This window comes from Aquila chrysaetos, chromosome 4, assembly GCF_900496995.4.
Source record: "Aquila chrysaetos chrysaetos chromosome 4, bAquChr1.4, whole genome shotgun sequence".
NCBI lineage: Eukaryota > Metazoa > Chordata > Aves > Accipitriformes > Accipitridae > Aquila > Aquila chrysaetos.
Genome location: NC_044007.1, coordinates 52,250,037 through 52,277,821, shown reverse-complemented (window position 1 = coordinate 52,277,821; position 27,785 = coordinate 52,250,037). Strand labels below are relative to the sequence as shown.

Below are 27,785 nucleotides of genomic sequence, written 5' to 3'. Positions count from 1 at the left end.
TTCCTAAAGCAATCGAAAAGTCCGAATTATTTGCACAGCCTCTTTGGTCCTTAAGCGAAATGGATAAACACGGCCACTGATTACATGAACGAAATGGAAATTGCGGCATTCACACGGCGAACGTATATATTTATACTTTTAACTGCAAACAAAGGGTTGTGTCCGCGACGCCATTGACACCGGAGGGGGTGGGGGGACGATCAACAAACACCCCCCCCCCCAAAAAAAAACCCAAAAACAACCGCAAAAAGGGTAAGAAAAGCAAAAAGGGAAAAAGGGAAGGAAGGCGTCGGCTCCTCGGAGGTAAATCAGCAGCATCTCTTATCTGCGGGCCGGTGGGGATGGGACCCGCCTGGCCGGGACCTGCCTCCGCGGCTCCCTCCGAGACCTCCATATATCAAATGAAGGGAAAAGCCGGCGCCTGCGGGGCGGGGGGGGGGGGGGGGGGGCAGGCAAAGCAAAGTTTGGGGGGGGGAACACGCATTTTGCCTGTCGGTGAGGCCCCCCACGTCTCGTCGGAAACCTCCCCCCATCTCCTCGGTCTCTGTCCTACCTCCCGTGGTATGCTTGCACATACCTTCCTAGGCAGGAGCCATCCACCTACTTTCTATAGCAGCGAGGAGCGAGGCTATTAATAGGCTGTCTAATTACTCCGAGCTGTTAACTCTGAAGTCTCTAATTCTGTGATGTGGTTGTTCTGATTTGTTTTTCCAATCCCGTAGGACTTGCATTTACAGAACTGGTCAGACTCGCTCTGGAAGATATTATTTTAACGTTTTAAAATCAACTGTCATTCCAAGCAGGAACAAAGTCCCCAAATTTTGACATTTCTCACGAAAGCAGCAACTGAAAACATTATTAGTTCGGATCAAGGGAAGCGTTTTTCTTGGCTAAGCTTGAGAATTTCGGTTTTTTTGTCTGGTGCTTGGTCTCAGACATTTCGGTAAGGCAGGTAAATGGCAAGGAAAACTGTTTCAGAAGGGCAGGCTAGGGGTTCCCACGACGCCGAGCGAAACAGCACGGCTCCGCCGAAGCTCAGCACGGACACGCGTGAAACGGGGCTACTCCAGCAAAATGCCTCCAGGAGGACGGATTCATTTTGTCCTGTGGAAAACATTTCGCTGGAAGATTTTGACCGCTTCTGATGGTTTATTTTATTTCCTGGGCAGAGAAATAAGAAGGCAACCGTGCGTGGGGCGGCGGGGGGGGGGAGTTTTGTCCGGCAGGTTTCGATGCAAAAAACGATATTTCCTTCACGGTGTGAGGTACTGGCCCAGGGAATACTTGGTGATGGGGGATTTTGCCTGTGGGTTGTTGTTTTGTTTTGTTTTGTTTTGTTTTGTTTTGTTTTGAAAAAGAATTAAGTTTCAGCAACCTCTGCTGTGCGGATGGGGGCGGAGGCAGGATACCTAATTGCAGGTCGGATTTGATATTGCCTAACATACGTGATAAGGAACGGAAGGAGGGTGAGGACAAGCCCTGCTCTGAAGCGGTGGGGAGGAGAAGCCCGGCTCCGCTGTGCCCCGCGTTCCTCCGTTTCCAGCTCTCTCCCACAACGAGCTCTCGCAGCAAGAAGCCCAAGAAAGGTTCCCCCGGGCTTTCCGTGTCCGATCCATCAGAAGCGACCCCTGAAAGCCTTCCCCGGCACCCGACTCCGGGGCGTCCCGCACGGCCCCGGGCGGCGGCGGCTCTCACCCGCCCCGCGGCCCTGTCCCCCGCGGCGAGGCGGCGAAGCCCCTGGGCGGGGGGGCTTTGCTGCTGGCCTCACCCTGCAATTAAAAATAGTATGTAATGTAATATTCGTCACGGCAAGGAATACATGAAACACAGCCCCACCGCTTCGTAGCAAGGGCATTGAGGTACCCCTTGATAAAAGAATCAAAATTAGGCCATTTTAGTCACCGGTCCTCAAAAACCTTTAAAACCGCAGAGAAGCAATAAAACCAAACCTTAGCTCCTCATTTTCAAAGCCTCTGTGTATGTGTTGGAAAGAGACATCCAACAGTGCGTATGCGCCTGTTGGACACAAGCAGCTAAATCGCAACCGTGTTTCTTAGGGTGCTGCGTGGGTTCCGGCTGCCTCCCGGTCACCCCGAGAGCGGGAGTGCATCGCCGTCGCCCTGCCCGCCTCGCCGGGGCTCACCATGCGTGTACCGCGGAGCGCCGGCTCCGGGGGTCAAGTTACGCGGCAACAGGAGCCTCTCCTCCGCGCGTTTTGTTGATTTTAATTCTTTTTTTTTTTTTTTTTTTTTTAAAGGCTGAAATCATTAACCAGGCGGACCTCGGAGACTGGCGGGAGGGCAAATAAAAAAGAAGCTGCAGATCATTATTTTAAACAAAAAAGAACAACACAAAACCCACGCTCTCAGCCACTGCTTGTTTCAGCGCCAAAGGTTGAAAGACACCGTGGAAATCACCCAAAAGCACGGCGGCAGCAGGTCACCAGTGACGGGGAGGCCACTTACTGCAGGGGGGGAATAACCTCCTGCCCCGCTCCCCGCCGCCGGGCACGGCTTCAACCGAGGGGAGAGGCGAGCCGCCGGGCGGGAGCGGGGAAGGCTCCCCGGAGCCGGGGCAGGGTGTCCTGCCCGGGGCGGGGGCAGCCGGGGGGGCCGGAGCCTGCTGTCTGCAACCAGCGAGAAAGACTGGAGCGCCGGGCAGCCCTTCGCTAGGAGTTTTGGGGAAAGAAAAAATAATCCCTCCTCATCCTTGTGAATTGGGGGCTCCCCCTTGCCATGGGACACATCTGATCGCTGGCAAAGGGCACCCCCGCCATGCCCCCCCCCGGTCTACAGAGGACCCTGCTGCTTTGGGGGTCGAGTTCCACGAAGCGCTGCTCCAGCTCCCGAGGCTGTCCCGCCGGGCCCGAGAGGGAGGTGATGGGCGGTGGCAAAGGCCCCTCTCCCTCGGCTGCCGCTGAAATCCCTCTTTCGCCGGCTGGTGCGGATTGCCCAGCCGGCTTCGGCCGCCGCGGGGCTTGAGCCCTGCGGGGCGGGCAGCGGCGGGGAAGCGCGGAGCCGGCCGGCCGGCAGGTCCCCGCTGGGCCGGTCGCTCCTGAGCGCTACCGACGCCCCGATCGATAAGTCCGTTTCAATGTCACAGCCGCTGGGGAATGGAAACACTCCGTATCGTGGGGTGGCCTTGATAAAAGTATATTTTAAGTAGCGCGGATAAGCGAACGGGAGAAGAGAGGGGGAGAGGTGCCGGCACGTCGCCTGTAATAACCGCTACGCTTATCAGCCTGGCCTAAACTCCCCAGCAGTTTCTAAAGTACATTAAGTTACATAAACACGGCTCGGAAAAGAATACACTCCATCCTGCGATAGTCACCAAAGTGACCCCTCGCACCGCCTCGCACCTCAGCCCGCCGAGCCCCCAAGGCCGCAGCGCCCCGGGGGCAGCGGGGCCCGGCTCCCGGCTCCCGGGGGTGCCGGGGCCGGGGGGGCCGGCGGGGATGTGGCCGGACCGGAGCCTTCCCCCTCTCCCTAATGCACCCCTGGTAATGGATCAGATTTGCAGAGACCCGGGAGCGGGGGAAGGAGCAACCACACCGCGCCTGCACACGGCTTTCCCCCAACCTTTTTTGGGGAAGTTGAAGTGCCCATGAGGGCAATTTGCCTTAGTTGGATACAACCCTCTTTCTCCCGATCTGCCTCCTTCCCTCTTTGGCCACAGCGAGCAGGAGCCGTGGTTCCCCCGCTGGCACCACCTCCCCAGTGGTGCCTCTCCGCACCGGTCATCCCCCAGCCCGGATTTTCTCTGCAAAAATGCCTTCGCACTCTCCCTGCAGATGCTCCCCGGGGTGCCCACCCCGGCCCCGTGACAGGAGACACCCGAGAGGCTCCCGGAGCCCCGGGGGGAAAGTTACGTCAGGGGAGTGGGATTTGGGAAGGGAGTGACGTCATGAAGGGTTAGGAACCGAAGTCTGCAGGATTTGAGCGGTTCGAGAGCAAATCTGAAACGAAAACGAGTGGAGAGGAAAGGGGTGATTGGGAATGGTTTCCCACGCTGGTCCCAGTTCAAGCCGGGTTTTCTTATCGGGTCTATCGGAGGAAACAAAATGAAACTTGTAGCCCGGCTATAACGTAAACAGGCTAATCAGCGGAGAAAAAAACCCGAGGCGCCTGAAGTGTAAAACACAGGTCACTTCGGAGCCAGGGAAAGACGCGCCTGCCAGGCCAGCGCGGCCGTTCTTCCTCCCAGCCATCCTCACCGCTCGGGCAGGCAGCCCCCGGCCCGGGGCTCTGCCGCCCACCCTCGGGGCACACGGGCACGGACACCCCCCTTCGCCCGAGCAAAGCCTGTCGCTTGCAAAAAACCCCACGGCATTTCTCGCCTCATGTCCGTCCTCACACGTGTTTGAAATACCCTCGGGTTTAACTCGAGAAGGGACGTCCAAAAGACTTAAACGAAATGCGGGGTGTGAAGCCGGTAGCTCGGCCCTTTTCAGCGCAGAAATTTGCAGTGGCAGCACCCAAGCAGGGAAGAAGCGGTGTGGGCATCGACACCCGTGGCTTCCCCTGCTCTTGTCGCGCTTTTGCAGGTAAAAAACCCGTGAAAATGTTCTGCGAGGCAAGTGCGGGTCAGAAGGCACGCCGGGCGTTTACAGACAACGAATCGCTGCCCACGCTTGCAAAAGCGTATTTTCTATTTAATATTACACCTACTAAAATACATCGAAAAGTAAAAAGAAAAAAAAATCACTTCAACCTGGCAGGGTGACCAAGATATTATTTAGACAGAACTGACAGGAAAGAAGTATCGCCTTTAATCATACAATTTAATAGAGAAACGGTTTCTCGGGAAAGTGGTTATTTTCCGATCAAACCCCTGCCGCGCTATACCACAAAAATTAACGAGCACAATAAAACTTGGAGGTCGCAATCCGCTCACCCACGCCGGCAGAGCGGATGACTACAGCTAGAGTTTTACCGTACTCCCAGCACTGCAAATTCTTCACCTCCCGATCACCTTGCCTGGAAAGACCGAAAGAAAAGCCGTGCCTACCCCAGGAGCGACGGCACCGCGCATCAGCAGGTTTGGGCTCGGTTTCTGTCTGAGGGCTCATGTCTGCCGGCTGCCGAGAGCCGGGCTCTGCTCTAGTCCAGCCCTTCGCCGCAGATGACTCTTTCTGTACAAACTGATGATGACAGATATCCAGCTGATAACCTCTGGTGAACGAAGTTATTTTAATTTCCAGTCACTTTCCTGCTAAGTACCATATCAGTTTGTACACAGCTGAGATAAGAGGGCTGGGGGGGGGGGGGGGGGGCGAAGAGAAGAATAAGAAAGAAACGGGGGAAAAATGCCTACCGCCTGCTGCTGGGCTGGACACATCCCACAGCTTGCTTTGCCTTCACCTGACGGTTGGGGCAACTCAAGGAGGAGCCACATTTTTTCCCCTCGGGTAGCTCTGATTTTAACGAGCAAAATTAAGGGGATTTGGGGGCGGCGGGGCAGACGTTCACCTGATTGCTTAGGGCGAGAGCCAGACACACATTCTCCCGGGCCGCAGCCCGGGGCTGTCCGCTGCAAGGCCGGGAGGCGCGGGGAAAAAAACTTATAAAAGGTCAATATTCACCCTAAAGAAGATATTATCGGGGGGGAGTGTGTATTATTTCTGGGCTAAAAAAAAAAAAAAAAAAGACTCGGGCATCTGAGAGGGTGAGTCCACCTCTGCTCTTCCCCGCTCCCCGAGCAGGGGGTCCGCCCCCCCACCCGCGGGCACCCTGAGGTGCCCCACGCCCCCCCCCCGGGGGCTGCGCCCGCTCCCGCCCCCGGCGCGGCCGCGCTGCGGGCCGGCTGCCCGCCGGGACTGGCACCCCTGCGGAGCTCCGTATTTGTTTAGGGCTCGCGGAGCCCAATCAGGGCCGGCTGCCTGCAGTTTTCCGGCAGGGCTGCGAGAGGCGCCTCCTCTCTCCTTTTTATACATCGGCTCTGGCAGCAGCCGCCGGACTCGCCGCCACCGCTCGCCCTCGCCGCACTGGATTTACCGCCCTCCGCGGCCCCGCGCCCCGGCCCCATGCCGGGCACCGGCAGCAGGTTTGGCCCCTCGCTTCTCCTTCCCCCACCCACCCCTTCCCCGCTCCTCCCGCCGCGATTTCCCGTCTTCTTCCCCGCTCTTCTGCCTCTCTGCCTTCTGCCGCTGCGGGAGGAAAGCGGCGCGGCGGCGGCTGCGCCTGGCTGGGGGAGCCCGAGGGAGACTTTGTGGGCAAACATCCGATGCCGGTGCCTGGAGCCCTTATCTGCCGGAGCCTTATCTCGCAGTTATCTCGCAGGAGGGAGAGACGTATTCGGTGCCTATCTGCGAGGGGGCTGTGTGTGCGTGTGCGTCCTGTATTGATGTGCCTATGGTTATCTGGAGAGCCCCGAGGTGGGCTGAGAGCGGAGAGCCGCGCCGCCCGCTTCTCTTGCTGTCATTTCTCTGCCTCCCCTTTCGCTTTCCGTCCGTTCTCCGGGAGGCTGGGCACCGGGGGGCTCTGTGTCTGTCTGTTTGTCTGTCTGTCCGGCCTCTCTCAAGCTGGCTGCTCCGCAATGCGACCGGTCTCGGCGCGGCCCCCGGCGCCGCGGCTGGCTGCGGGATGGGTGCCATCCCCCAAAGGTGTGCTCGGGCTCGGGGCAGGCCCCCAGGCAGGGCTGCCGGCGGGCACCGGCCCCTGCGGCAGACACAGCCCGCCCGGCCCTGCCCCGGCCCCTGCCCCGGTGCCGCCGCGCACACGTCGGGGCCCGGCCCGTGCGCATCTCCCGGCTGCCTTTCTCTCCTCCTCCTTTCCGTGACCTTGGGCTGGAAATAAGCAAACAAGCGAGGCGATGCGCGGAAAAGCTAACATCGCTCTCCGGAGAGGTAACCTTAAAGGGATCGCCTTACTGATTGTTTTCTCGGTGGAACCGAGTCAAATGACTCATTCATTGAAATAATCATAGTAACAACAACGACAGCAGCCAAGGAAAGGGCTTTGGTACAGACCGGGAAAAATGCCCCCCTTCCCGCCTCGCTCCCCTCTCTCCCCACGCCCTCCCGCCCACCTTCCCTCCGGCGTGCTTCATGTTCAAATCCGCAGCCCAAGGTGCGGAGGGAGAGGGGAGCAGCCCGCTGGCGGCGCGGGGAGCGGGGCCGGAGCCCGCAGCCCTGTCCCCGCGGGACCGCGCTGCGCGGGGCGCTGCGCGGCCGGCGGCTCCTGGCCCCTGTTGACCTGGGCTGCCTGATCCCATTCCGCTGGGGCCAGGGACAACAGCGCCGAGGCGACATGACTGATTAAGCGCTCAGAGGGTCCAGATAAGCCCTGATGAATCTCATTAAGGGAGGGAGACGGGCTGTCCTGTTTGCTAACTTTGTTGTTATTATTTCTCTCCCCCCCCCCCCCCCCCGCTCTTTTGTGTCCTCCTTCCCCGCCCTGCCCTGCGGACCCCCCCTCCACTCCTCCTCCCCTCCTCCCCCTTCCCCATCCACACCCAGAGGCTAGAAGGGGACCTGGATGGCCGTGGCTGAAGGCGGCTGCTGCGCGGTGAAGCGGTGCGCTGCGGACGCCGGCGGTTCCTCCTGCCCTTTCGCGACCAGGGAGCCGCGCCCGTCTCCTCCTTCGCCCTCCTCCTCCTCCTCCGGCTGCTCCCAGGGCGAGCGCGGCTCCTGCAAGACTCCTCTGCCGGAGCCCGACGGCAGCTACCGGCCGGCCCCGCCGCCGCCCCCCGCCTCCGAGGGCAGGTCGCTGCTCGCCCCCTACGTGCACTTCGGGGCCCCCCACCCCTCCGGCCTGCCCAGCTGGGAGGACATCCTGCTCTTCGCGGATTTAGACCAAACCAACAAGCTGATCTGGTCCAGCCGCGGCCCCAAGCCGAGCGCCCTCGGCGCCGAGCAGCCCGAGGAGATGTACCAGACCCTGGCCATCTCGGCCGCCCAGGGCCCCACGCCTTACGACGGATCTCCGGGCGGCTTCATGCACTCCACGCCTAGCTCGCCCGTCTACGTGCCCACGACCCGCGTGGGCTCCATGCTGCCCACGCTGCCGTACCTGCAGGGCAGCGGGGCGGCCCAGCCCAGCCACCCGGGCGGCGGCCACGCCGTCTGGTCCCAGTCGGCCGCGGAGAGCCCCTCATACAGCACCGGCGGCGGCTCCCACCCCTCGGGCCGCTTCCCCTACTCCCCCAGCCCGCCGGTGGCCAACGGGGCCTCCCGGGAGCCCGGCGCCTACAGCAACAGCCTGGGCGCCAGGGACCAGTACAGCCCCCTGGCCCGGCCGCTCAACGGCTCCTACCCGGGGCCCTACACGTCCTACGTGGGGCCGCAGCTGACCCCCGCCTGGCCCACGGCGCCCTTCGAGAACTCCATGCTGCACTGCCTCCAGGGCCGGGCCGCCCCCATCCCCGTCCGGGCACCCAGCGCAGGTAGGACCCGCCGCCGGGGGCGCGGGGGGCGGGCCGGGCCGGACAGGGGAGGGCAGGGCGGCCGCCGCATGTCGGGGCTGCCCGCTGGCGGGGCCCCCGGGGGGTGCCGGCGGGGCGCGGGGAGGCGGCGGCGGGGCTGGCTCGGCCCGGCCCGGCGCGGGGTTCGCCGGCTGGGCGGCGCGGCCTGCGGCGGCTCCGATGCCGGTGGCAGGACGGCGGTCCCGGGACCACGGCTCTTCTGGCGTGGAGGTGGCTCTCGTCGTTTGCGTGGGATGGGGGGGGGACACACACCCCCAAAAAGCGGCGTTGTTCGGAGCACGGCAATCCGGGTTGCAAACCCGCCGTTCCCTAAACGAATCGCCCGGTGCAAGCCTCGCTTTTAAGCTTCCCGGGTCCGTACATTTGTGCTTCCCCAAAACGCAGTGATCTGGCCACGAAATGGTGACAAATTCACTGCTGCGAATTCACCTTTCTTGCAGCGCGAAGGGAAATTTCAGGGGTCCGCTTGACCCCTTTTGGATTATTTCGACTACAAATCCCTTTGCTGCTTCCTTAAACGAGAAAAGCAGCAAAGCAAAACCTTTGATACGAACGAGAAACCCCGTTTCTAAACTGCTGTTAAAATATGGCACCTCCTGATGGGATTTTACTTTCGCTTCCGAGGTGTCCCGTCCTTTTTTTTTTTTTTTTTTTTTTTTTTTAATTAGTTTAGGAAATTCTCGGTGTCAGTAAATTAATTGTAGAAGTGGAGGTTGAGCTGCGATGATTTAGTTAGAGGTAGAAAGATTAACGATTATTGCAGTCTCTTCAGCTTTAGAATGTATGTATGTATCTATAAATACAGACGTATAGAGAGGGGTGTGTGTGGGTATGTGTATATATCTCTCTCAATATATCTATGTATATTTACATATATTTGTGTATATTTATATATATTTATGTATATATGTGCATGTATACACGCGCGCGCACACACATTTGATCAGCATTTGCTTTAATCATAAACTCCCCACCAGGTCGGTATATTTTATATACACTGTGATCTTCTCTTTCAGTGCAGTGTTGCAGAAAATTACTCGATGTCTTTTCATCTTTCCAGAGGGGTGTAGACGATGCTCCTCCTGTCTCCCGGCAGATTCAGGCATTTTAAGCCTCCCGCTTGGTGTTTACTAACATGACAGAGGGAGGAAGACTCAGTTGTAGTGGGTAGGAGAAGGGCAGAGGAAAGCCGAGAAGCCATGTCTCAGGGCGACATGAAAGTTGAGGGTTTTAACTCAATTCCCAAAAGTTACAGTGTAAAACTAGGTGATGGAGGAAAAAATTCCGTTTGTGGTTTTTTTTTTTTTTTCCCTTGGGTTTGGTTTTGTTTGTTTTTTTTTTTTTTTTTTTTTCCTGGGAGAAAGCTGGAGTTGGAGACTCTCGCGGCAGGGAGAGGAGAGGTCTGGGGGAGAAGGAGCAGAGGAGGCAAGGAGCAGGGCGCCGGAGGAGGCTGGGGCAGGAGTGCCAAGCCAGCCGGGGAGGGGCACGGCGGCTTCCCCTGCTGCCGGGGGTCCCTCGCCCGCCCGCCCCTGTGTCCCTGGGGCCGCCGGCCCGGCGGGAAAGGCGCGGGCAGCGGTTCGGGCAGCGCGGGCCGCCGCGGCGCCTTCCTCCCCTTTCCCCGGTCGGTGCCTCCGGCCCGCAGTGCTGGGAAGCCGGGGGGCAGGGGTTGGTCTCAGGGTGAGGGGCAGGATGGGCGCCGGGGGAGCTGCATCGCGCCGTAACACGGGGCGAAGGAGCCCGGAGCTCCTGGGCCACGCGGGTTTCCTGCTCCTGCAAGAGAAAACGCGGCAGCAAAGCCGAAGGCACGCGTGCTCCCGTTTCAAATCATTCTGTCAGCCGTCCGGAAAATTGTAGCCGCAGTATATTTTTACGGCTAAATATTAGGCAGTTTTGATACAGCTTTCTTAACATTAGCCGTAGAGTTACTAAAACAATATCTAAAATTTGAACTTTATTTTGCTTTCCTTGGAGGGAACTATATTTCTCACGATTTAAGGGGAAAAAAAAATCTTTAAAATGCCCGAGAAATATTGTCACGGCAGAATTTCTTTCTGCAGGCACGAAGGTAATGTTATGAAGTAAACAGCTGAGACAAATAACTGTTTAACTTCCAGCGTCCTTGAAGCCTTAAGCATTTCCCTGATTACAGGCTTCAATGGCGCTTTTAGTGCAAAGATTAATAAATCTTAGCGATGTGCTCAGAGCTACGAGCTGACAACGTAAGTTGAACCGTGCTCTCTGGACTCTGCCGTGTGCCCGTTCCTGTTTAGCTCCTAATAATTTGCAAACGAAGGGAGGAGAGAAATCTATTTCGGTGGGTGCGGGCCAAAAAGCCGTTTCTTTCTCAGCTCAATGCCCGCCGTATCATCGCAGCCCTCTTTCCAAAGCTGCCTGACGTTTACAAGCTCTCTTTTGCTTTACAGCACAAAGCTGCTAGCGAAACGTAAAAGAATAACCCAATGATGAATTAAGGCAGGTAGCGGAGGGGATGGAGGGAGCAAAAAAAAAAAAAAAATCAATGGTGAAGCTATGAGTCTGAAACAGGCTTCCCCATGCTCAACTCGAAAGCTGCTGCAGAAATCCAAACACCTTCTTTTATTATTTCTGCACGACGTAGCACGGTATATGTAAAACCCGTCTTTATTTCCCCCCCCGAAATATGGAGAGGTGAGTCAGAACAAGAATATAAGGATTCGCAGGGGTGAAGGTGTTTGCTTTTATAGGTGGGTTCTCTTTACTTTTTGCCGTGCATTTAGACCCTTTTTTTCCCAGTGTTCAGTAGCTATGAGAGCAGGAGGCAGAGCACCGCATATCTTTCCATTTCCTCCGTTTCCTACCAGCCAGCTGAAATTTGACCAAAGAGCCGAGGCGAAGTGCTCGCTCCCCGTCGCTGCCTTGGCACGCCAGAGTCCCAAACGCTGTCTCTAAACTTGAAGTTTTTACTAGTTGCGAAGCATTTAAAATGAGAGTCGGGGTAAAAACTCCTTGCCCAGCCTCGACCCGGGGGGAATATTGGGCAAAACCACTGCTTCTTGTATCCCGGCCCTGCCAGGGCGGGCTGTGGAAGCGGGCTATTCTGGCAGGCACCTAACTCCCCCTGCCCCCCCGCAAAAGCCAAGTGTACCCCCCTCTCTGCTCGGTGGGCACCACGACGGGGGCTTCACCCCTCGAGCGGACCCCGCGCCGCTCCAGCCAGATTTCCGACGGGCCAAATCCTGACGTGAGTGCAGGGCTGCCGGGCGTCGCCGCTCGGCCTGACCGGTGCCCCCAGCCCTTCCCGGGGAGCACCGGCTCCGCTCCGGTTTGTAAAGCAAAGGTTGCACAGGGGCCGGCAGCGAGTCTGGTGCATTTACAGAAATTTAAAAAAAAAAAAAAAAGGATTTTTGTAAAAAATCACCGCATGGCCGCGATCACTGCCGGGGAATTGCTCTTCCGAGGGCTGAACAGCGCCGGTTGCTTGCTCGCCCGGGGCCCGTCTCCCGGCGCGGCGGGGCCGGGGCAGCGCTCCGCGGGGCTGCGCGTCCTCCGGCGGCCGTGCCCCACCGCCTCTCCCCTCTGCTCCTGCCCCCCTCCCAGAGCTGCTGGAGGACCTGTCCGAGAGCCGGGAGTGCGTCAACTGCGGCTCCATCCAGACCCCGCTGTGGAGGAGGGACGGCACCGGCAACTACCTGTGCAACGCCTGCGGGCTCTACACCAAAATGAACGGCCTCAGCCGGCCCCTCATCAAGCCCCAGAAGAGAGTGGTGAGTGGGGATGGAGGGGAGGAGGGGGCGAGAGGAGCTGCACCCGAGGGACACCCAGTCAGCACTAACCAGGGGGAAAGCAGGGGCAAGGGTGGGCCAGCGCAATCAGAGCGTGTTAGCCCGGCGATCCCCCCGGCTGCAAAACCAAAGCGGGGCTCCTAACTAGGTTTGCAGGCCAAAGTGGTCCCGGTGAGGGGTGAAAGGGCTGGCGGCCTTCTGGGTGCTGCTTCGGGCCCACCTCCGGGCCCTGCGCTGGTGAAATCGCCCTCTGCCCCCGGTAAGCCGCACACAGGGCACGGGCAGGCCTGGCTTTTTGAGTTGATAGACCCTGTAGATGAGGGGGCATCGGCGGCTTGGAAGAACTTTGTGCTGCTGATGTTGGACATTTCCAGCAGGAAAAAAAAAATAAAAATTCAAGGTTGGAAAGTGTTTGTTCAGAGGGCTAGGAATTTCTCCAGACCTGCTTTGTTTGCTGAGAGCTCGATCCTTGGGAATGTAAGCAAGTTTTGTATATAATTCAAAGAAAACCAATTGTTTAAACAATGATAATAGCCTTTGTTTTGTTTTACTCCTAAGAAATGAGCGGCAATTTTTCTAAAAATATACTCCTAAAACTAGGGGGGGAAATAAATAGTACAAACCAGAACCCCTGTTTATAACTCAGGCTGGCACTGAATAGGCAAGGAGAAAATTTAACAAGTGGGAACTGCACATTATGTTTAGCAAATCTGGGTGGAGGTCAGCAGAGAGAAAGAATACGCTCTTCAGTAATGGCTGTTACCGAGTGAGCCACAATAAATCACGCCAGTATAATCCAAGCTGATGTTTGGACCCTTGTGTATGGAGACAGTGTATCAAACCCATCAGCCTTTCAAGCCCCTTTCAGTCACGCCAGCTGCTTCGCTCCATGCCTGTTTTCCTAGTGTTAAAACACATCCCGTTCTTTATTTCACAATCATTTGAATTTAATGCCCTTACGGGAGCGGGGGTGGGGAAACAAAAACCAAACCCGTGATGATCAGAGCAGACAGTAAGCGCTCAAGAACCAGCCCACCTCTGCTTAAAGACCTTTCTTTAAGCCAAAGAGTTAATTTAACTTTAATCCAGAGGTTGATTACTGCTGGGTACCCATTTTTTCTAGCCCGTTGTCCACTACATTTCATGACACAAGGTGTGATCTCATCACCGGGGACAAACACAGCAGATGGGCCAGATCTGCCGCTTGTCTGAAGTGTCAGAGCTCGACTGGCAGTGGCACGCTAGCCCAATGCAGATTTCAAGTAGCTGATACCTGGCTCTGGCATTTCTATGTTTCTTTTCTTTTTTTTGAAGGAGAGGTGGGGTTGAGGAGACTAAAACAGCGTCAAACTGCAGCCCAATTTCAGCCTGACACCTCAGTGAAATAACTCTGAAATAGCTCTGCGTAACAATCCCTACTGAGTACCCTGGCCATAACTATAAATCAAGCATGACTGTGTGTTCATACAGTTGGAAATATGTAGGTGAGAAGGGAAAATGTTTTGAAAATGCTAAACATGTTTAGATTGCCCCAAAGTTTCTGATAAAATTCCTGCAGCAGCAAAGTCATTTTAGCTTCAAAACATGCGCAACCCCCCTGTTTGTTTAGATATAGGAATGCGCAAAAGCTATTGAAATAAAATATATGAAGATTTATACCAGACTGCATGCAAAAGAAAGAAAGATTTAACAGAGTGAAATGTCTGACAGCATTTCACTTGCAAAGAAAGAAAATGAAGCATATGTGTTAAAAGCAGCTTTTTTTCACCTGATCCATGTAAAACTCTATTGAATTGAGGGGTGCAATTTGGACACTGTGTGCACATGTATTTAATAACAAGGCCAAAAATTCTGTTTTCATGAGACCTGGATTTTTAAGATTAAAAAGTATATGCATGTACTTCAACCTATATTACACGTGCCTGGTTTTTTTTTGCTGTGCAATTAATAATGGATTACTGATTCAAAGTTACAAAATTCGTATTTAATCTGGAGTTCTTTCTGAGCTGTGGTGTAAGATGACAGCTTACTGCTAAAGAAACTCGAACAGATAAAATTCAAGAAACTTAGTTATTACTCTGGAATATTCTTCATTCTCAAAACATTTTTATCGGTTTCCCAAGTGGCAGGCAGCTCTGCGGTATCAAAGGTGACCGAACTACGTCTTAACAGCCCAGGAGTAAATGATTCAAGAGGAAGGGCATCGTACCCTTAAGTTAGTAATTTCAGTTATGGGCGCTTTATAGTCAGAATAAGATTAATGCAATCCTCTAAAACTGACTTCTCCATGTAAACTTGTTCAGCTGCCAGACACAGAGCTAGGCACAGATTTTTTTATATTTTTTTGACAATACGATACTTTGAAAAAGACTAGATTTATGATGTAGCTGGAATTCTTTGCTTGTGATGAACGTAAAAGAGATCACTTGTTACAGGGACTTTTATAACCCATTCACCTTCATTTCACATGTTTATGAGGACTGCCTTCACTTATGATATACAGCCTGCAGCCATAAAGCTCTGGGTTATACGGTTATTTCTGATACATGGTTGCTTCATCTTGGCTCCAAACTCCACGGAAGAGTGTCATAAATGGCTTGTTTGCATTGGGGACCTTGTTGTCACCCACCAGCTTTTCTGCTGTCCGAGGTGAAGCTCTGCTCTGTAAAACATGCTCCAGAGGCACATTGTTTTTTGCATGAGGGTAAAATGGGTGATGATTAAAAGATCTTTTTACAAAGATGCCGCTGTTGTACATGTTACCCCTGGGATGTCCGGGAAAGTTTTCCCCAGCCGTGGTGCCACCAAGGGCAGGTGATTAAAGCGGCTGATTTTTCCGGTGAGTTGGGAGTATTGGTGGCAGGTTCAGAGCTGCCTCTTTGCCTACTGCACGGGGGAGAGGGCGTTGAACCAGCTGGAGAGGCGGCACAGGGGTGAAGTGCCTTCTCCTCAGCTGGATGGAGCTGTAGTGGAGATGCTTCCTAGCTGTCCTGCTGGAAGAAGAGCCAGTGCCTGGCGGTCTGAACAGAGGTCCCTGGGGTCAGCAGCTCCCAAACGTGAATTTTGCCTCTGCCATGACTGCCCAGAGTTGCAGACTCACAGTACCTCTTCATGTCAGCTTTCCAGTCTCTGAAATGAGGATAATCTTGTTTTAATTCTGGGATGTCACTGATAGATGCTATAAAAACCCCTCCTACCGTCCCTGCTGCGTGTTAAAGTACTTTTTATAAACTGTAAAGACATAAATCATTTGCTCCTGCCCACCTGTTTATGCTTGTGTTTGCCTACGCTTGCCCCTAGCCCTCGTCCCGGCGGCTAGGCTTGTCCTGTGCCAACTGCCACACCACAACCACCACCCTGTGGCGCAGGAACGCGGAGGGCGAGCCTGTCTGCAATGCCTGTGGCCTCTACATGAAGCTCCACGGGGTAAGCGGCTGCTTTGCTGAGGGAGATTCCCTGCCGGTTCTGATGCTCCTTTGGGGAAGGGGTGGTCCTCCCGCCGGCGGGTGCCCGGTGTCTTTGGAGGGGTGGCATTGGGCTTCCTCAAGCGGGGTCAATGTTTCTGTTGATGCTAATGGTCTCGACTCACAGTTTGGACCATGGAGTTAAAAAAAAAAAAAAGGATAAAATGACTGGAAAATGCCCAGCATTAGAAAATGGTTATACTGTTTTAGCAAGTTATGGTTTTGACAAGTTAATGTGTTTGCCGTTGTAGCTCTCCTGACAGATCTGTACAAAGAAACCACCTCTGGATGAGTGGCAGTGGTGTTTTTGCCACCGGGATTTAAACGAGCTCTGCAGTGGGAAAAAAAACCCCTAGACCTTTAATAAGACAGTTTTTCATGCACAGACATAGCTATGCCAGCAAAACTTTAAATGTCATTCCAGCCTTTGCTAGGCAATAATAGAGGAAGAAAATAGCTCTATCCTCAATGTGGTGGAGTATGTTTTGGGTGAGACTTGGAGCCTGTTATGCCCCTGTGATTCAGTTACAGTCAAGCACAAGTGTTTGAAGAGTTAGGGCATTAGGATTGATTGGGACTTGGTCTAGTCCTCAAGGAAAAAGTAAATTATATCACAGGTTTAAACATTATAAAGATAGTAAGTATATGCCTGAATTGTCTTTCCCCAAACTCATGTTATCATTAAGTTAAAATATATTTTAAGCCAATGTTTTCTGTATAATGATTATTGTTGTGATGACACAGAACACAAAGCTGATTTCTGAGCACATTTTCCCCATAAATATAAATTTGGATACTATAAGGCTGTATCACAGGTAGAACTGCTTATAAGATCAAATACTAAGTCGATTATGGCCTAAAGCTTCTGTCCTAAGACACTTAGTGGCAATGATCTGGTTTGCGTAGCTGGTCCATAGGAAGAGGAATATTTTTTCCCCTCATATGCATTCTTGCTTTCCAGGATCAGCCAGTGGAGATAATTCCTAACTGACTGGAATAAGGAATCAGGGATCAGATATACCCTGTCCAATTCAATTTCATGTGACCTGGGGCCAAATGATGGTGTTTTTCCCTAAAAGTGTGCTGTTTATCTGTGGACTGACTGAGGTGTTGGAAACAGTGTTTAGCCCACATAAAGAAAAAAGTTTCCCTGCTTTCTTTATTCAGATACAACTCCCCTTGAAACAACCCATTGCTTTGCCCAAATAAAATGCAAAGTTATTTTGGAATCGCTACTGTGACACAGGAAAAATTTTGCTATACGTGACTTCAACAGGCATTTTCAACATCACTGATCTTGTAGTGTATTTTGATTTTTTGTATGAGAATATATATACCTCTGTGATCGATGTGGAAATTTAATTTTTTCAGGTTCCCCGACCTCTTGCTATGAAAAAAGAAGGAATTCAGACCAGGAAGCGAAAACCTAAGAACATAAATAAGTCAAAGGCATGCTCTGGTAAATATAAAAGTATAAGACAGTTGAGCTGCAAGAGTTTTATTTCCCCTTGCTGGAAAATATTTGTTTTTAATACCGGTTCCCCATCTTTCAGGTAGCAGTACTACTGCGGTTCCTATGACTCCAACATCCACGTCTTCTACTAACTCAGATGACTGTAGCAAAAACGCTTCTCCCAGCACACAGACTGCAGCCTCTGGGGTAAGCCGTAAGCCGGTGTTGGTGTCTGTAAGCAGGCTGATCACTGTGCAATGTTATCGCAGCTTTTATCTTATCTAGCAGAACAATAATCTAAACAAACTTTCCAGTTTTGTTAGCTGGTACTGGAACAAGATTTTTGGAGGATATTACATATAGCTGTAAACGCAACGACAAGCTGAAGTACTTTACAAACCTCTTAATTAAGATCTATATAATTTTTATGATTAAGTTAACCACAGTTTAACCCCAGACGTTTTGTTTTGAAGTGTTCAGGTTCTTCTATTTCAAAGGTTTTCTTCTGGAGGAAAGACAATAAGTCATGCCCAATTGATCCTTTCAAGAAACAATTGTGCGTGTACCCCTTTTTTTCTGAAATGATCTGAATTTATAATTCAAGGCACTGGTGCTCTCAGTTTTCCAGAAGCTGTTAAATATATATGCATTTGCACACATTATCCCAAATGACTGGTATACTCCAGCAAAACTTTATCCTGCTGTATGGAGGGAAGCACAAAGGTTTTTGTTTTAAACTAAGATGTGCACTTAAACCCTGATCCAGACCCAACTGAAACCGGGCTGGGGCAGCCCGCTGATTGCAGTGCGTAGATCAGCCCTCTCCTTGCAAAGGGCTCTTCAGGGGCCAGATGCTCAGCATCTGGCAGCACTGAGCTCCAGAGGAGCACCAGGGGAGCACTGATCATCCCCTGCTTTAGTTTTGATCCTTATTTTACATCATGTACTCAAACCATCTCAAACTTCCTTTCTTCACTCAGTTAGCACGCGTGACAACAAATACTAGCGCTAAAGTTGCGAAGCTTAATGTAGATTAATTTCTAACCCCTTGGCTATACATATCCGTATCCACACTCACTCCTCGGGCCTTCTGTATCCTTTAATCTGCCACATCATTTCTTTGAAAAGCTTTCCTAATGTGGCTTTCTCTACTCCTTTATTAATAAAAAGAAGACATTGTTTATAATAACTATTTTTCAATATGTCTCAGCGTTCCCACATCCAAATTCCTTTCAATAGTTTAATTCCTGATGTACAAAGTTTCATTGTAGAAGGGGAGGAAAAAAACCATTTTTAGCAAATGCGATTGTTCGTGGACTGACAGGGCCACCCAGTTTCAGAGGCGCTGGGTTTTGGGTTTGGATGCTGCCAGACAAGGATATTACTAAAAGGGCTTGTCTTTGACATGAGAAAACCCTGTCAGTCCAATAAAATAAACAGATCACATCAAAAAAAGAGAAACACTAACCAAAAAGTGAACTGTTACTGGGTTTCAGGATCCCCCCAGTGAACTACTATGCAGTGTTTTAGGCTCTCCCCTAATATTTGCAGCGGGAAAGATGCGGCCAAATTTTCCTCAAATTTTCCTTACATTGCCTTAAGCAGCACTACCGATCCTGAGGAATGTTGTGAGATTTATATAATGGACAGAATTAGAAGGACAGTCCCAGCTGAGGCCGAGGCAGCAGTGTAGGCCGTAGGCAGCGCAGCCGTGTGCTGCTCAGGGGAGGAGGGGCCATATAGACGAGATCCCATTCCTCTATGCTGTTGCCTTCTTGGCTGGCTAAAGCCTGCCTTCCTTTCTGCAGTCCTTCTCCCTAGGAGAGCATACCAAACCTGTTATTAATAATCTTCATGTTATAATTTTAATAGTACCATTTGTAATATAATTTTGCCAGGTGGAGTTGTGTGGGTACCAGAGGAGAGTGGGGTAGGACGCGGTTTGTCAGCCAAAAGGCTAGCTGAGAGCTGTCTGCAGCTAAGAGAAACTCCCAGGGAACTTGAGGCTGCTCTTAATTACATGAAGGAAGGCATCCCCCAGTGCCAGGACTTCTGTTCTCCCTGATTTTTCTGTAGTAGATCAGACTTGGAGAGGACACTTGCATGAGGGCCAGGGAAATCTGTCCCCTTGTATCCAGCAGGCAGGACAGTAACATCTGCACAGCCTTTTCCCCACCGTGATTCAGTCAGATGTAGCCTGCATGTGCAAAGCACTTGCAAATTACCTCTTGTGAAAAATTTCAATAAAAGGAAGCGATGGAGGGAGGCTGTGAAGTGCGCTGAAGCGGGGAGGTTGCAGCAGCGACCAGACGTATGGGCATCCCCTTGACTCTCCCTGACCCTACATGAGGGGCTAGTGATCTCCCACCCCTGCACTCCAGCCTCGAATGTACATAAATGAGGATGGGATTTGCAGGGGAGCAGTTGTCAGGACATGTTGCAGGTATGGCCACATCCTTCCCTTGGGGTCCTGGCTTTGCCCAAGCATCAGTAATTCAATGGCATGAGGACAGGGAAGACTGGAGGTGGAAAGCAGAAAGCGGTGGCTGTTAAGACTGGCTCCTGTTGCCCCAGACTTTATTCGGGAACATGATCACTAGCTGCAAAGGAAGTGAAATAATTTCTTATGGGCCTAAATCTTGTGGGAGGGGCTGAGTGTTCATAAGGGCCATTGAAGGTGTCAGGAGTGAAGGGATGTCAGCATTTTAGAGAGAGACAGCCTGTAATCTGATCACAGGCTGAAGCAAAGACACTCTGCTAGACTTCTATTTTCCTTGATTTCCACCAGCGCCCCCCAGTTGAGTTGACCCATTGATAGCCTGAAGGTTTGTATTTATTCTTAGAACAGGCAATGGCTTTACACAAGGAGAATAAACTTCTCCGGGCCATGTCAAGAGGGAAAACCCTCAGATGGATGAACCCAGGCTCTGTAATCTTTGGTCACTTTAACAAGAATGGCATCAATTCCTGCCAGTGCTGCTGGTGATGTTGCCGAAACAAGGGCACCTGCTGGAAGAGCGAACCTGGCTCATTCCCCGCGTGTTACACAACTGGCATGGCAACTTGTTTTTGTTTTGCTTTGTTTTCACTTCTCCAGCCTTTATTCTGTGAAGAGGGGAAAAATGCCAAATTGACATTAGGCAGAGAAATCTGATGACGTTTTAGAAACTGTTGTCTGAAATTCACAGCAATGTTTTTGCTAAATGAAACAGAGAAAATGAATTCCTCTACTGGTACAAAAGCAATTTATTATGCCTTTTATGGGAGGCTGCCAAAAGAGTTCCCAGTTATGTAGAAATCTAATGGAAATGAAATTCAGCAGAATTCATTTGTGTCAGTAATATTCACTTTTTGCTCTACCTTTCTTTATCTCTTTTAAAGGAAAATAAAGAGGGGAGGGCAGAAAAAGAGAAGGGCAGCAATTACTCTTGGAAATGTCTTTGAGGCTATCCATTTCATGAAGGGGATCTTATATGATGCCAATTTTGAGACAAATTAGCAAGAACCTTGAATGTTGATTTTATGTTCTAGCTGAAGTTTAAACATTTAAAAGATATGATTAATGAATTGCTGTGGGTGCAAAGTTGATTTCAAACATCCCAAAATGTAGAAGTGTTTGGATCGGAGATATTTCGTTGTCCCATTGCAAAGGGGCTATGTGCCAAATTCACATCTGGATCTAGGATTTAGGCCTATTTCTGTTTTCCTAAGCGGTATAAGTACTGGGTGTCCTGTGTTACTAACATGGAAAAGGTCCAGCTGCATGATATATGAAGTTGCCTTACATCCCCATAAAAAGAAGATTTGAAGGTTTCAGACAGCCTGCATCTGCATCTATACCTGCTCTTCCTTTGATGCTGCTGAAACTGTACAGAGAAAAGCTATGCAGAGCAAGTTGCTAAACGAAGGGCACGGCCTGTAGCGCACACCCATCCATTTCCATGCAGGGGCTCCAACTAGTGTGATTCCCAGAAGGACTTTATTCCCTTATTAGGATAAAAGGCAGTATGAAAACTGCTGTAAAATCTGCTTTTTATGGCAGGACATGGAAGCTCCTTGAGCCAGGGCTGATGTCAGTAAAGGCTCAGCAGCACCAGGGGAGCTGCTCTTTCAGAAGACTCTAGCGCGCCCTTTGCCTCCAGTTTGGAGCTTTCTCAGAAGGACTGTAATCACACACCATAGAATAACTTTGGACAGTTGTCTTGCAGGTAAAACTAGCGCTTACTTCCCTTGGAGGTTTACCTTGAAAAGTGGTTCAGGACTGGCTTTTCAGTGTTGTAGGGTGGAAAGCGAGAGAGCTGTCTGAAATGGCCTCAGCAGGTGGTGAGCTAGCAGGAAAATGCATTTCTAACTGTCCCCAAAATGCCTGACAACCTGGGCTGAATTATCTGAACAGCTTCTCCTACATTTGCTTTCTTTTGTTTTCAGAAGAGGGTTCTCGAGATGGTTAGAGGTGGTGTTCTTTGCTTCTGTTTAAGCAGCAGATTGGTAGGACATTCATGCAGGCTATAGGGGAATCAGCCTCCATACAGTATCTCCCAGAGTCTGGATGAACCAGAGACTTGATGTCTTAAAAAAACTCTCCTAAGCACCTGGATATCGGAAAGCTGAATGGCCAAGGGTCCTTCAGACTATCTGATAAAGATTTCAGTTGGTATAGAATAATTTCATAGCCGTCGGGACAGAGTTTCCATGAGAAAGGCTCACCAGCATGGTTGGTAGGACTTTCACCTGGAAAATGGGAACACGGTGCCTCAGTCCTGGTATGAGTAAATATTTATCTAAACCAGGTGGAATAAGATCAACAGGAGGCACGAGGGACATGGCAACCTAAAATACCAAATAGTCTGGTAGTCAGGGCATTATGCTGGGAGATCTGATACTCCAGTGTAAACCTTCTCTTGGTCTCCTGCTCTCCTGTGTTAGTCCTCACTCCTGGACAAAACTGGATGCTGCTTTCTTCTCCCCACTCAGTATCATACATTCAGTCATTCTTTTTTTTTTGCTCCGTGTACATGTATCCAAAAGAGAGCATTTCATTTTGTATCAAACAGAACAAAGCAATTCAGCTTTTTTGCTTCAGTGAGGAAAACCAAGGAAAAAGAGTATTTTTGGTTCTACCCAAAACTTCTATATGCATATGGACACATACATTTTGCTTGGTTTCGTTTTATTGCCAAAGCAATAAAGCCAATTACTCATACAGCCCTCGACAGCAGTGGGGTCATCAGCTTTCCCAAGCCACGCTGGAAGTTGCCTCCCTTAGGAAATAAATGAAGTATTAGATTTATGTTGCTATAATACAAAGGAGAGATTAGAAGATATGTAATCATACACGTCTGCAATATAAACAAAAGGATCAATTGGACTAGCAAGAAATGACAACTTTGCGTACTAAGAGGGTCACTAAATCAGAAAAAAAAGCTGTGGTTTTGCAGTGCCGAGACTTGCTCTTCAGAAACCAGGGAGTGACAGTATTGGGAGAAAGTGCTTTTGGTGGGGATGGCAGTTATTGCAGGGAGGCTGAGGTTGGAAAACTGAGGACCCCGCCACAGTTTCCCACAATATGTTATATGTGAAAGAAGTTTTTGCAAGTGCGTTTCAGCTGACAGTGCTTATCATTTAAGTGTAGTGAAACTAAACTAGGCTAACTGAAGAGGAAGAGAGTGTCGGCTAAGACTCAGCTTACTACAGACTTAATTGTAATGTTCAAAATTCATGCAGCATTTTGAACCTGTGAAGTGGATAGAGCAAAGGTCTATCTGATAGAGCAAAGGTCTAGATCAAGACCCTTCGCCACCCCCTCCAGCTGTTAGCACAACTCCTTGCCCAGAGCTTTTGCCTCTCAGCTGCAGAGGTGTGGGGGAACACCGGGGCAGGGGTGTCCCTACCCTCTCCCTGCTCTCCGTTGTGGGCAGATGGTGCAGGAAGGAGTCAGTGCAAGACAGCAGGAATCCTTCAGCCAGAGATGCTGGTGCTGTTCTACAGGCCAAGCAGCCTGGTTTTGATCTGGGCCAGCTTTAGTGGGGGTGAATTTGGCTCCAGGGTATTGACAGCAGGTTTGAGTATGATGTAGGTGTCCAAGTCCCTCTGTGGCTCTGGCTGAGGTCTCCCTGTGAGCATGGTGGGCAGGTCCTCTACAGAAAGGCCACCTCTGATCCAGACAACCTGCCTGGGGGCTGCCCCATGACCAGCTCCTGCTGGTTTGTGTAAAAAGAAGAACCTTTGCAGAGACAAACACAACCTTCCTCTGTTTGTTTGGGGGGGGCAAGCTCTTCCTAATGGGCTTCATTCATTTTTTCCTCAGGAAGCTGACCTTCATTTGATTATCTATCCTATTACCAGATTTCAGCAATAAAAATAAATCCATTACCTTTTTATTGATAGAGCCAGCTGTTGTGAATTAGAAGAGGTTGTTGACTTCAGCAGCATTGTTCAGCTTATTTATTCCAGCTGACAAACGTCCTCTAACAACTAACTGTAACCTCTGTCATATTTCATCCCTTAAAGCTGGAGAAGAAAAGAGCAGAGGTAGGCAGGCTCGGGAGCAGAGCCGTGATTCAGCCGCATCCTTTTCATGAGCTAAAGTTTGTTTTCCATGTCTCACTTTGGGAGCTGCCTGAGCTGTCTGGATTTGTCATGACATTACCGGGGTGGGGTTTCCAGGCCCAGCAGTCCTGCCCAGGTCCTGCCCGCCCTGGCTCAATGGAGCCAGGATCCGGCCTTGGTTGAGCAGGGATGGGCAGTCTTCAAACAGGACGTGCCTCCGTGTCCTCCCTTCTGGGGTGCCCAAGGGAGGGGTAGCTGATAACCCTACATGGAAACTGTGGGTCCCTGCGCCCCACCTTTGTAGGGCTGAATCAGGAAAAGGGTGAATTACATTTTCCAAGCCCGGAAAAAACAGGTAGTGATAAGATACTTGCCTAGCGGAACAACAGCAGCAAATATGGGCAAACGGGAACCTTTCAAAGCAGCTCCTAGTATTTTTAGCTCAAGTTGAGCAAACACTGCTCAACTCTAATTTAAACCCTTCCTCCACTGTGGGAAGACTCAGGCTGTTAAAAATGATGTCTCTTGTGCTAACAGGGATCTATTTGATGTATTAGAAATAAAAAAAGCCTTTTTAAAAAACTAGGCTGATGCAAGACCAAAACCGGACCCAAAGGTTAGCATGAAACTTGCCTCATTGAATTCTCCGTGCATAGTCACAGGGAAAGAGGATACAGAGATTCGTTGTCACTGATTGGCAATTGTGTATTTCAGAGAGTGATAAAATGTATTAAGATTAGAGCTGTTTCAGCTGTTTTTGGGGGGCAAGCAGTTGTTCCTTCCATCTCTGCATTTCTGGGTAGCAACTGATGGAGCGGGATCCTGGTTGATGACTGGGTAGAAGAATAGCGGCAATCAACCATTTTAATAAAAGCTACAGAAAATATTGGAGTCCAGGTTATTTCAGACAAAAGTGACTGCTGGCAATGAGTATCTCTTTCAGAAGGTGAGGTTTTCGCTGGGTTGAGCACAGCAGCAAGAACCCTGCACAGGACTGTTTGGAAATTACATTTGAATAAATGAAGCCTTGCTTTTCCTATGTCAGGACTGCTAGCTTGGCACGGCTCCAGGAGAGCCAAGAGCTCTACTCTTGTAAAATGATTAAATATGTATACTTTTCACTTAAACAGCAGGCAGGAAGCTTCTGCAGTCACAGTTTAGGACAGTCTTTTTTTTTTTTTTTCTTTCTTTTTAAGGAATCTCATCCGAAGACTATCCATTAACAAGTAAATTAAGGTTTTAAAGTTGTCATATCCAAGAGTTAATTTTGCATGAAGTCACCTCTTAAACATTTCCTTTATCAGGTGAAAATGTTGCCCCTTCTCTCTCTGGCACTGCAAATTTTTCCTCTTTAGCAGATCTGCTCAGCCTCATGGAAAAAATGATCGTTTCTTTGTCTTTGTAACTCTCCATTTCTATGTTAAAATAAATGGACTGGTTCCAGTGTAGTTCAGAGGTTCATCTTTGTGCCTACCAGGGCTCCCCTGTGTGTTGTCTTGTGTGTGTAGCTGGCGGAACAAAAAGGCTCCTGCTTCAAAGGCATAGAGTTTCTCCACTTGAGATGAAAGGAGCATCTCTTTTAGTGGCCAGTCTTACAGGGGTGAAGTGGATGTGGCTAGCGTTTTGAAGGGTGAGGAATGATTTTAGGCATTTCAAGGTCGAGGGAGCCAAAGAAGGTTGATTTCCAGGAGGTGATCTGCACCCACTGCTGGAGAATTGGGATGTATTGGGCTTCTCCCACTGGGAAGCAAAACTATAGGTGCCACCACTCCCGGATCACATTTTTGGTGTTGGCATCCGTGTCCCTTCAGTAGGGGGCAGCGGGACACACACATGTTACCTTCTTCATCATGGTCTGATTTCTAGGTTTTTCTGCACATCACGCGCTTTCTTTTCCACCTTGCTGTGAAGATAACCACGTGCTGATCTCCAAATGCAGCTGTCACTCCCATCAGCGGGACTGAATGAGCAGGCTGACCCTGAGACATTTTTTTAGTTTCAGGATTTTGAGGCACAGGGGCAAGCAGAGGGCAAACCCAGGCTTTCCACAGAAATCCTGGGATAGCAGCTGTGCCCTGAGTCCACCGTGCTCCCACTCACACCCCGGTGCGTGCAAAGCTCACCCGCTCAATGAAATCTCTCTTTGCTCTTTCCCCTGCTCCAGGCGAGCTCGTCAGTGATGTCTGGCCCAGGAGAGAGCACCAGTCCCGAAAGCAGCAACCTTAAGTATTCAGGTCAAGACGGGCTGTACACAGGAGTCAGCTTGACCTCCACGGCTGAAGTGACGGCATCGGTGAGACAGGATCCCTGGTGTGCCCTGGCTCTGGCGTGACCCGGCGCGAGGGAAGCTGGATCCCAGCTCTGCGCAGCAGCCCCCAGGCGTCCGTACACGGTTTCTTCTGCAGAGCGGTCGCCGCGGCAGAGGGAGTGCTGGCAAAGACCATTCCTTTGAAATTGTTTTCGTGCCTTGGCGGCAGAGGTGTTTTTCAACCTTCAAAAGAGGGTCTGCTGAAGCATCCAGTTCCTCATCTATGCAAGAAAAATATAGAGAAAGCAAATGCCCACCGGGGGATAGCTAATGCAGCCTTACACTCTCTCAAAAAAAAGAAAAAAAAAGAAAAAAAAAAAATTGAAAAAAAAAGAAGAGATAAACCTAGACCTATTGATAGATTCCAGAAATACATCCTCGACTTACCCAGCAGTGCTGCCTTTCTGATTGTATAGTTGTTTTCACTTTCTCATTGCCTACTCCCCCAAGAATTTGGCATAAGTCATCAGTGTCGGGGGGGAGTAGCAAAGGCCTTAATTACCAGAGATAGCGAGATACTTTTTGACGAGCATCAGAAGTACGTACTGCTTGAGTTGGTGCAGACGTCTCACACCGAACATTTGATGTCTTCGCCCTGTCGGTCCTCTCTTCCTGCGCCCTCCATCTTCAGTGTGCCTTGCTCTGCTCTTCAGAGCCCAGCTATGCCCCTGGAAGAAATCACAACATTTGGTACAAGTCTCACAAGGTCCAGCTTGTTAAGATTTTGGGGTGGGGTTTTTTTTTTGGTTTAAAATATTTACTCACTTTGCAAGACTGCGATATAACTTTTAAAGTACACTGTGACTGAGGTTTATGAAAGTTCGTATTTTCTGGCTGAACTGTATAAAGTCAGTCGAAATTTGTAAACAGGGTAGCAATCAGATATTTTTCTTCCATATATACAATAATTTTTTTAAAGAAGTGCAATTTGCGTTGCAGCAATCAGTGTTAAATCATTTGCATAAGATTTAACAACAGTTTTTATACGAATGAATGAATGTAAACATTTTAACTTAATGGTACGTAAATAATTTAAAAGAAAAACTTAACTAGGCATCCTTAGGCTTTTTAGTACAACAAAAACCCATCCACTTTCTGTATTTCCAGTTGTTAAAGCAAGAGTTTCAAAGAACAAGCCTTCTCTCAGGAAAATTGCCCTAGTCTTTTGCTCAGAAGTGTTGTACAAAAATGCAAATGCATCCCCAGGGGTTTTTTTGCCATTGAGTAAGTATGTGCTCGAAAGAAACAAATCGCAATGAAACTTTACTACCTAACTGATACATATGTAAATACGCCATAAGATATTTAGGCATCTTGAAAATGTAGGATGCAATCTGTATAGTGTGACTGACACATAGTTAGGTTGGTTTCCATTGGTTTTTAAGTGGGATGTCATTTGGAAAGTTGTTTCATCAGAGCTTTACAAATAAAAGGGTATCATTTTGGGATATTTTTATTCCCTGTACACTGTGCCTTCTTCTTTGTCTCCAATGCAGTTGTTAAGCTACATTAAAAGCTATGCAAATGTACCTGATGCAGGCGGCGTGTCTGATGGCTGCAAGGAAGGTCTCCAGCTGAAGTGCCTGCTCTGGCTAGCTAAGTCTGCATTGCGTGTCGCTTTTCTGCAGCTCCCCTCACTATGCCTTCTGATGATATGTAAAACTAGGGCCTCCACCTACCAACACAAGACCCTCATTCACACGCAGGAGGTTTTTTCTGATGAAAGTCTCGGGAACAGATCCCATGCTTTGTGAGAACTGTCATGGTTTTGCTTGGCCTTCACACTATAGCTAAAGGGTATCACCAGGTCCCCTATGTGTGCAAATATC

General features: G+C 50.4%; 1 protein-coding gene across 1 annotated transcript; it reads left to right on the top strand.

The window, feature by feature from the left end:
• Nucleotides 1-5,968: 5,968 nt before the first annotated feature.
• Nucleotides 5,969-27,421, top strand: GATA6 (GATA binding protein 6). Its single transcript, XM_030012682.1, has 7 exons — nucleotides 5,969-6,042; nucleotides 7,457-8,382; nucleotides 11,998-12,164; nucleotides 15,483-15,608; nucleotides 17,018-17,105; nucleotides 17,200-17,306; nucleotides 25,813-27,421. Exons 2-7 carry the CDS (start codon nucleotides 7,476-7,478, stop codon nucleotides 25,978-25,980), a joined length of 1,563 nt encoding a protein of 520 aa, XP_029868542.1. The 5' UTR covers nucleotides 5,969-6,042; nucleotides 7,457-7,475; the 3' UTR covers nucleotides 25,981-27,421.
• The last annotated feature ends 364 nt before the right edge of the window (nucleotides 27,422-27,785 follow it).

Coding starts and splice junctions, on each gene's coding strand:
- GATA6 (XM_030012682.1), top strand. CDS start 7,476: ATGGCCGTGGCTGAAGGCGGCTGCTGCGCGGTGAAGCGGTGCGCTGCG. Junction 8,383..11,997: donor CGTCCGGGCACCCAGCGCAG/GTAGGACCCGCC, acceptor CCCCCCTCCCAG/AGCTGCTGGAGGACCTGTCC. Junction 12,165..15,482: donor TCAAGCCCCAGAAGAGAGTG/GTGAGTGGGGAT, acceptor GCTTGCCCCTAG/CCCTCGTCCCGGCGGCTAGG.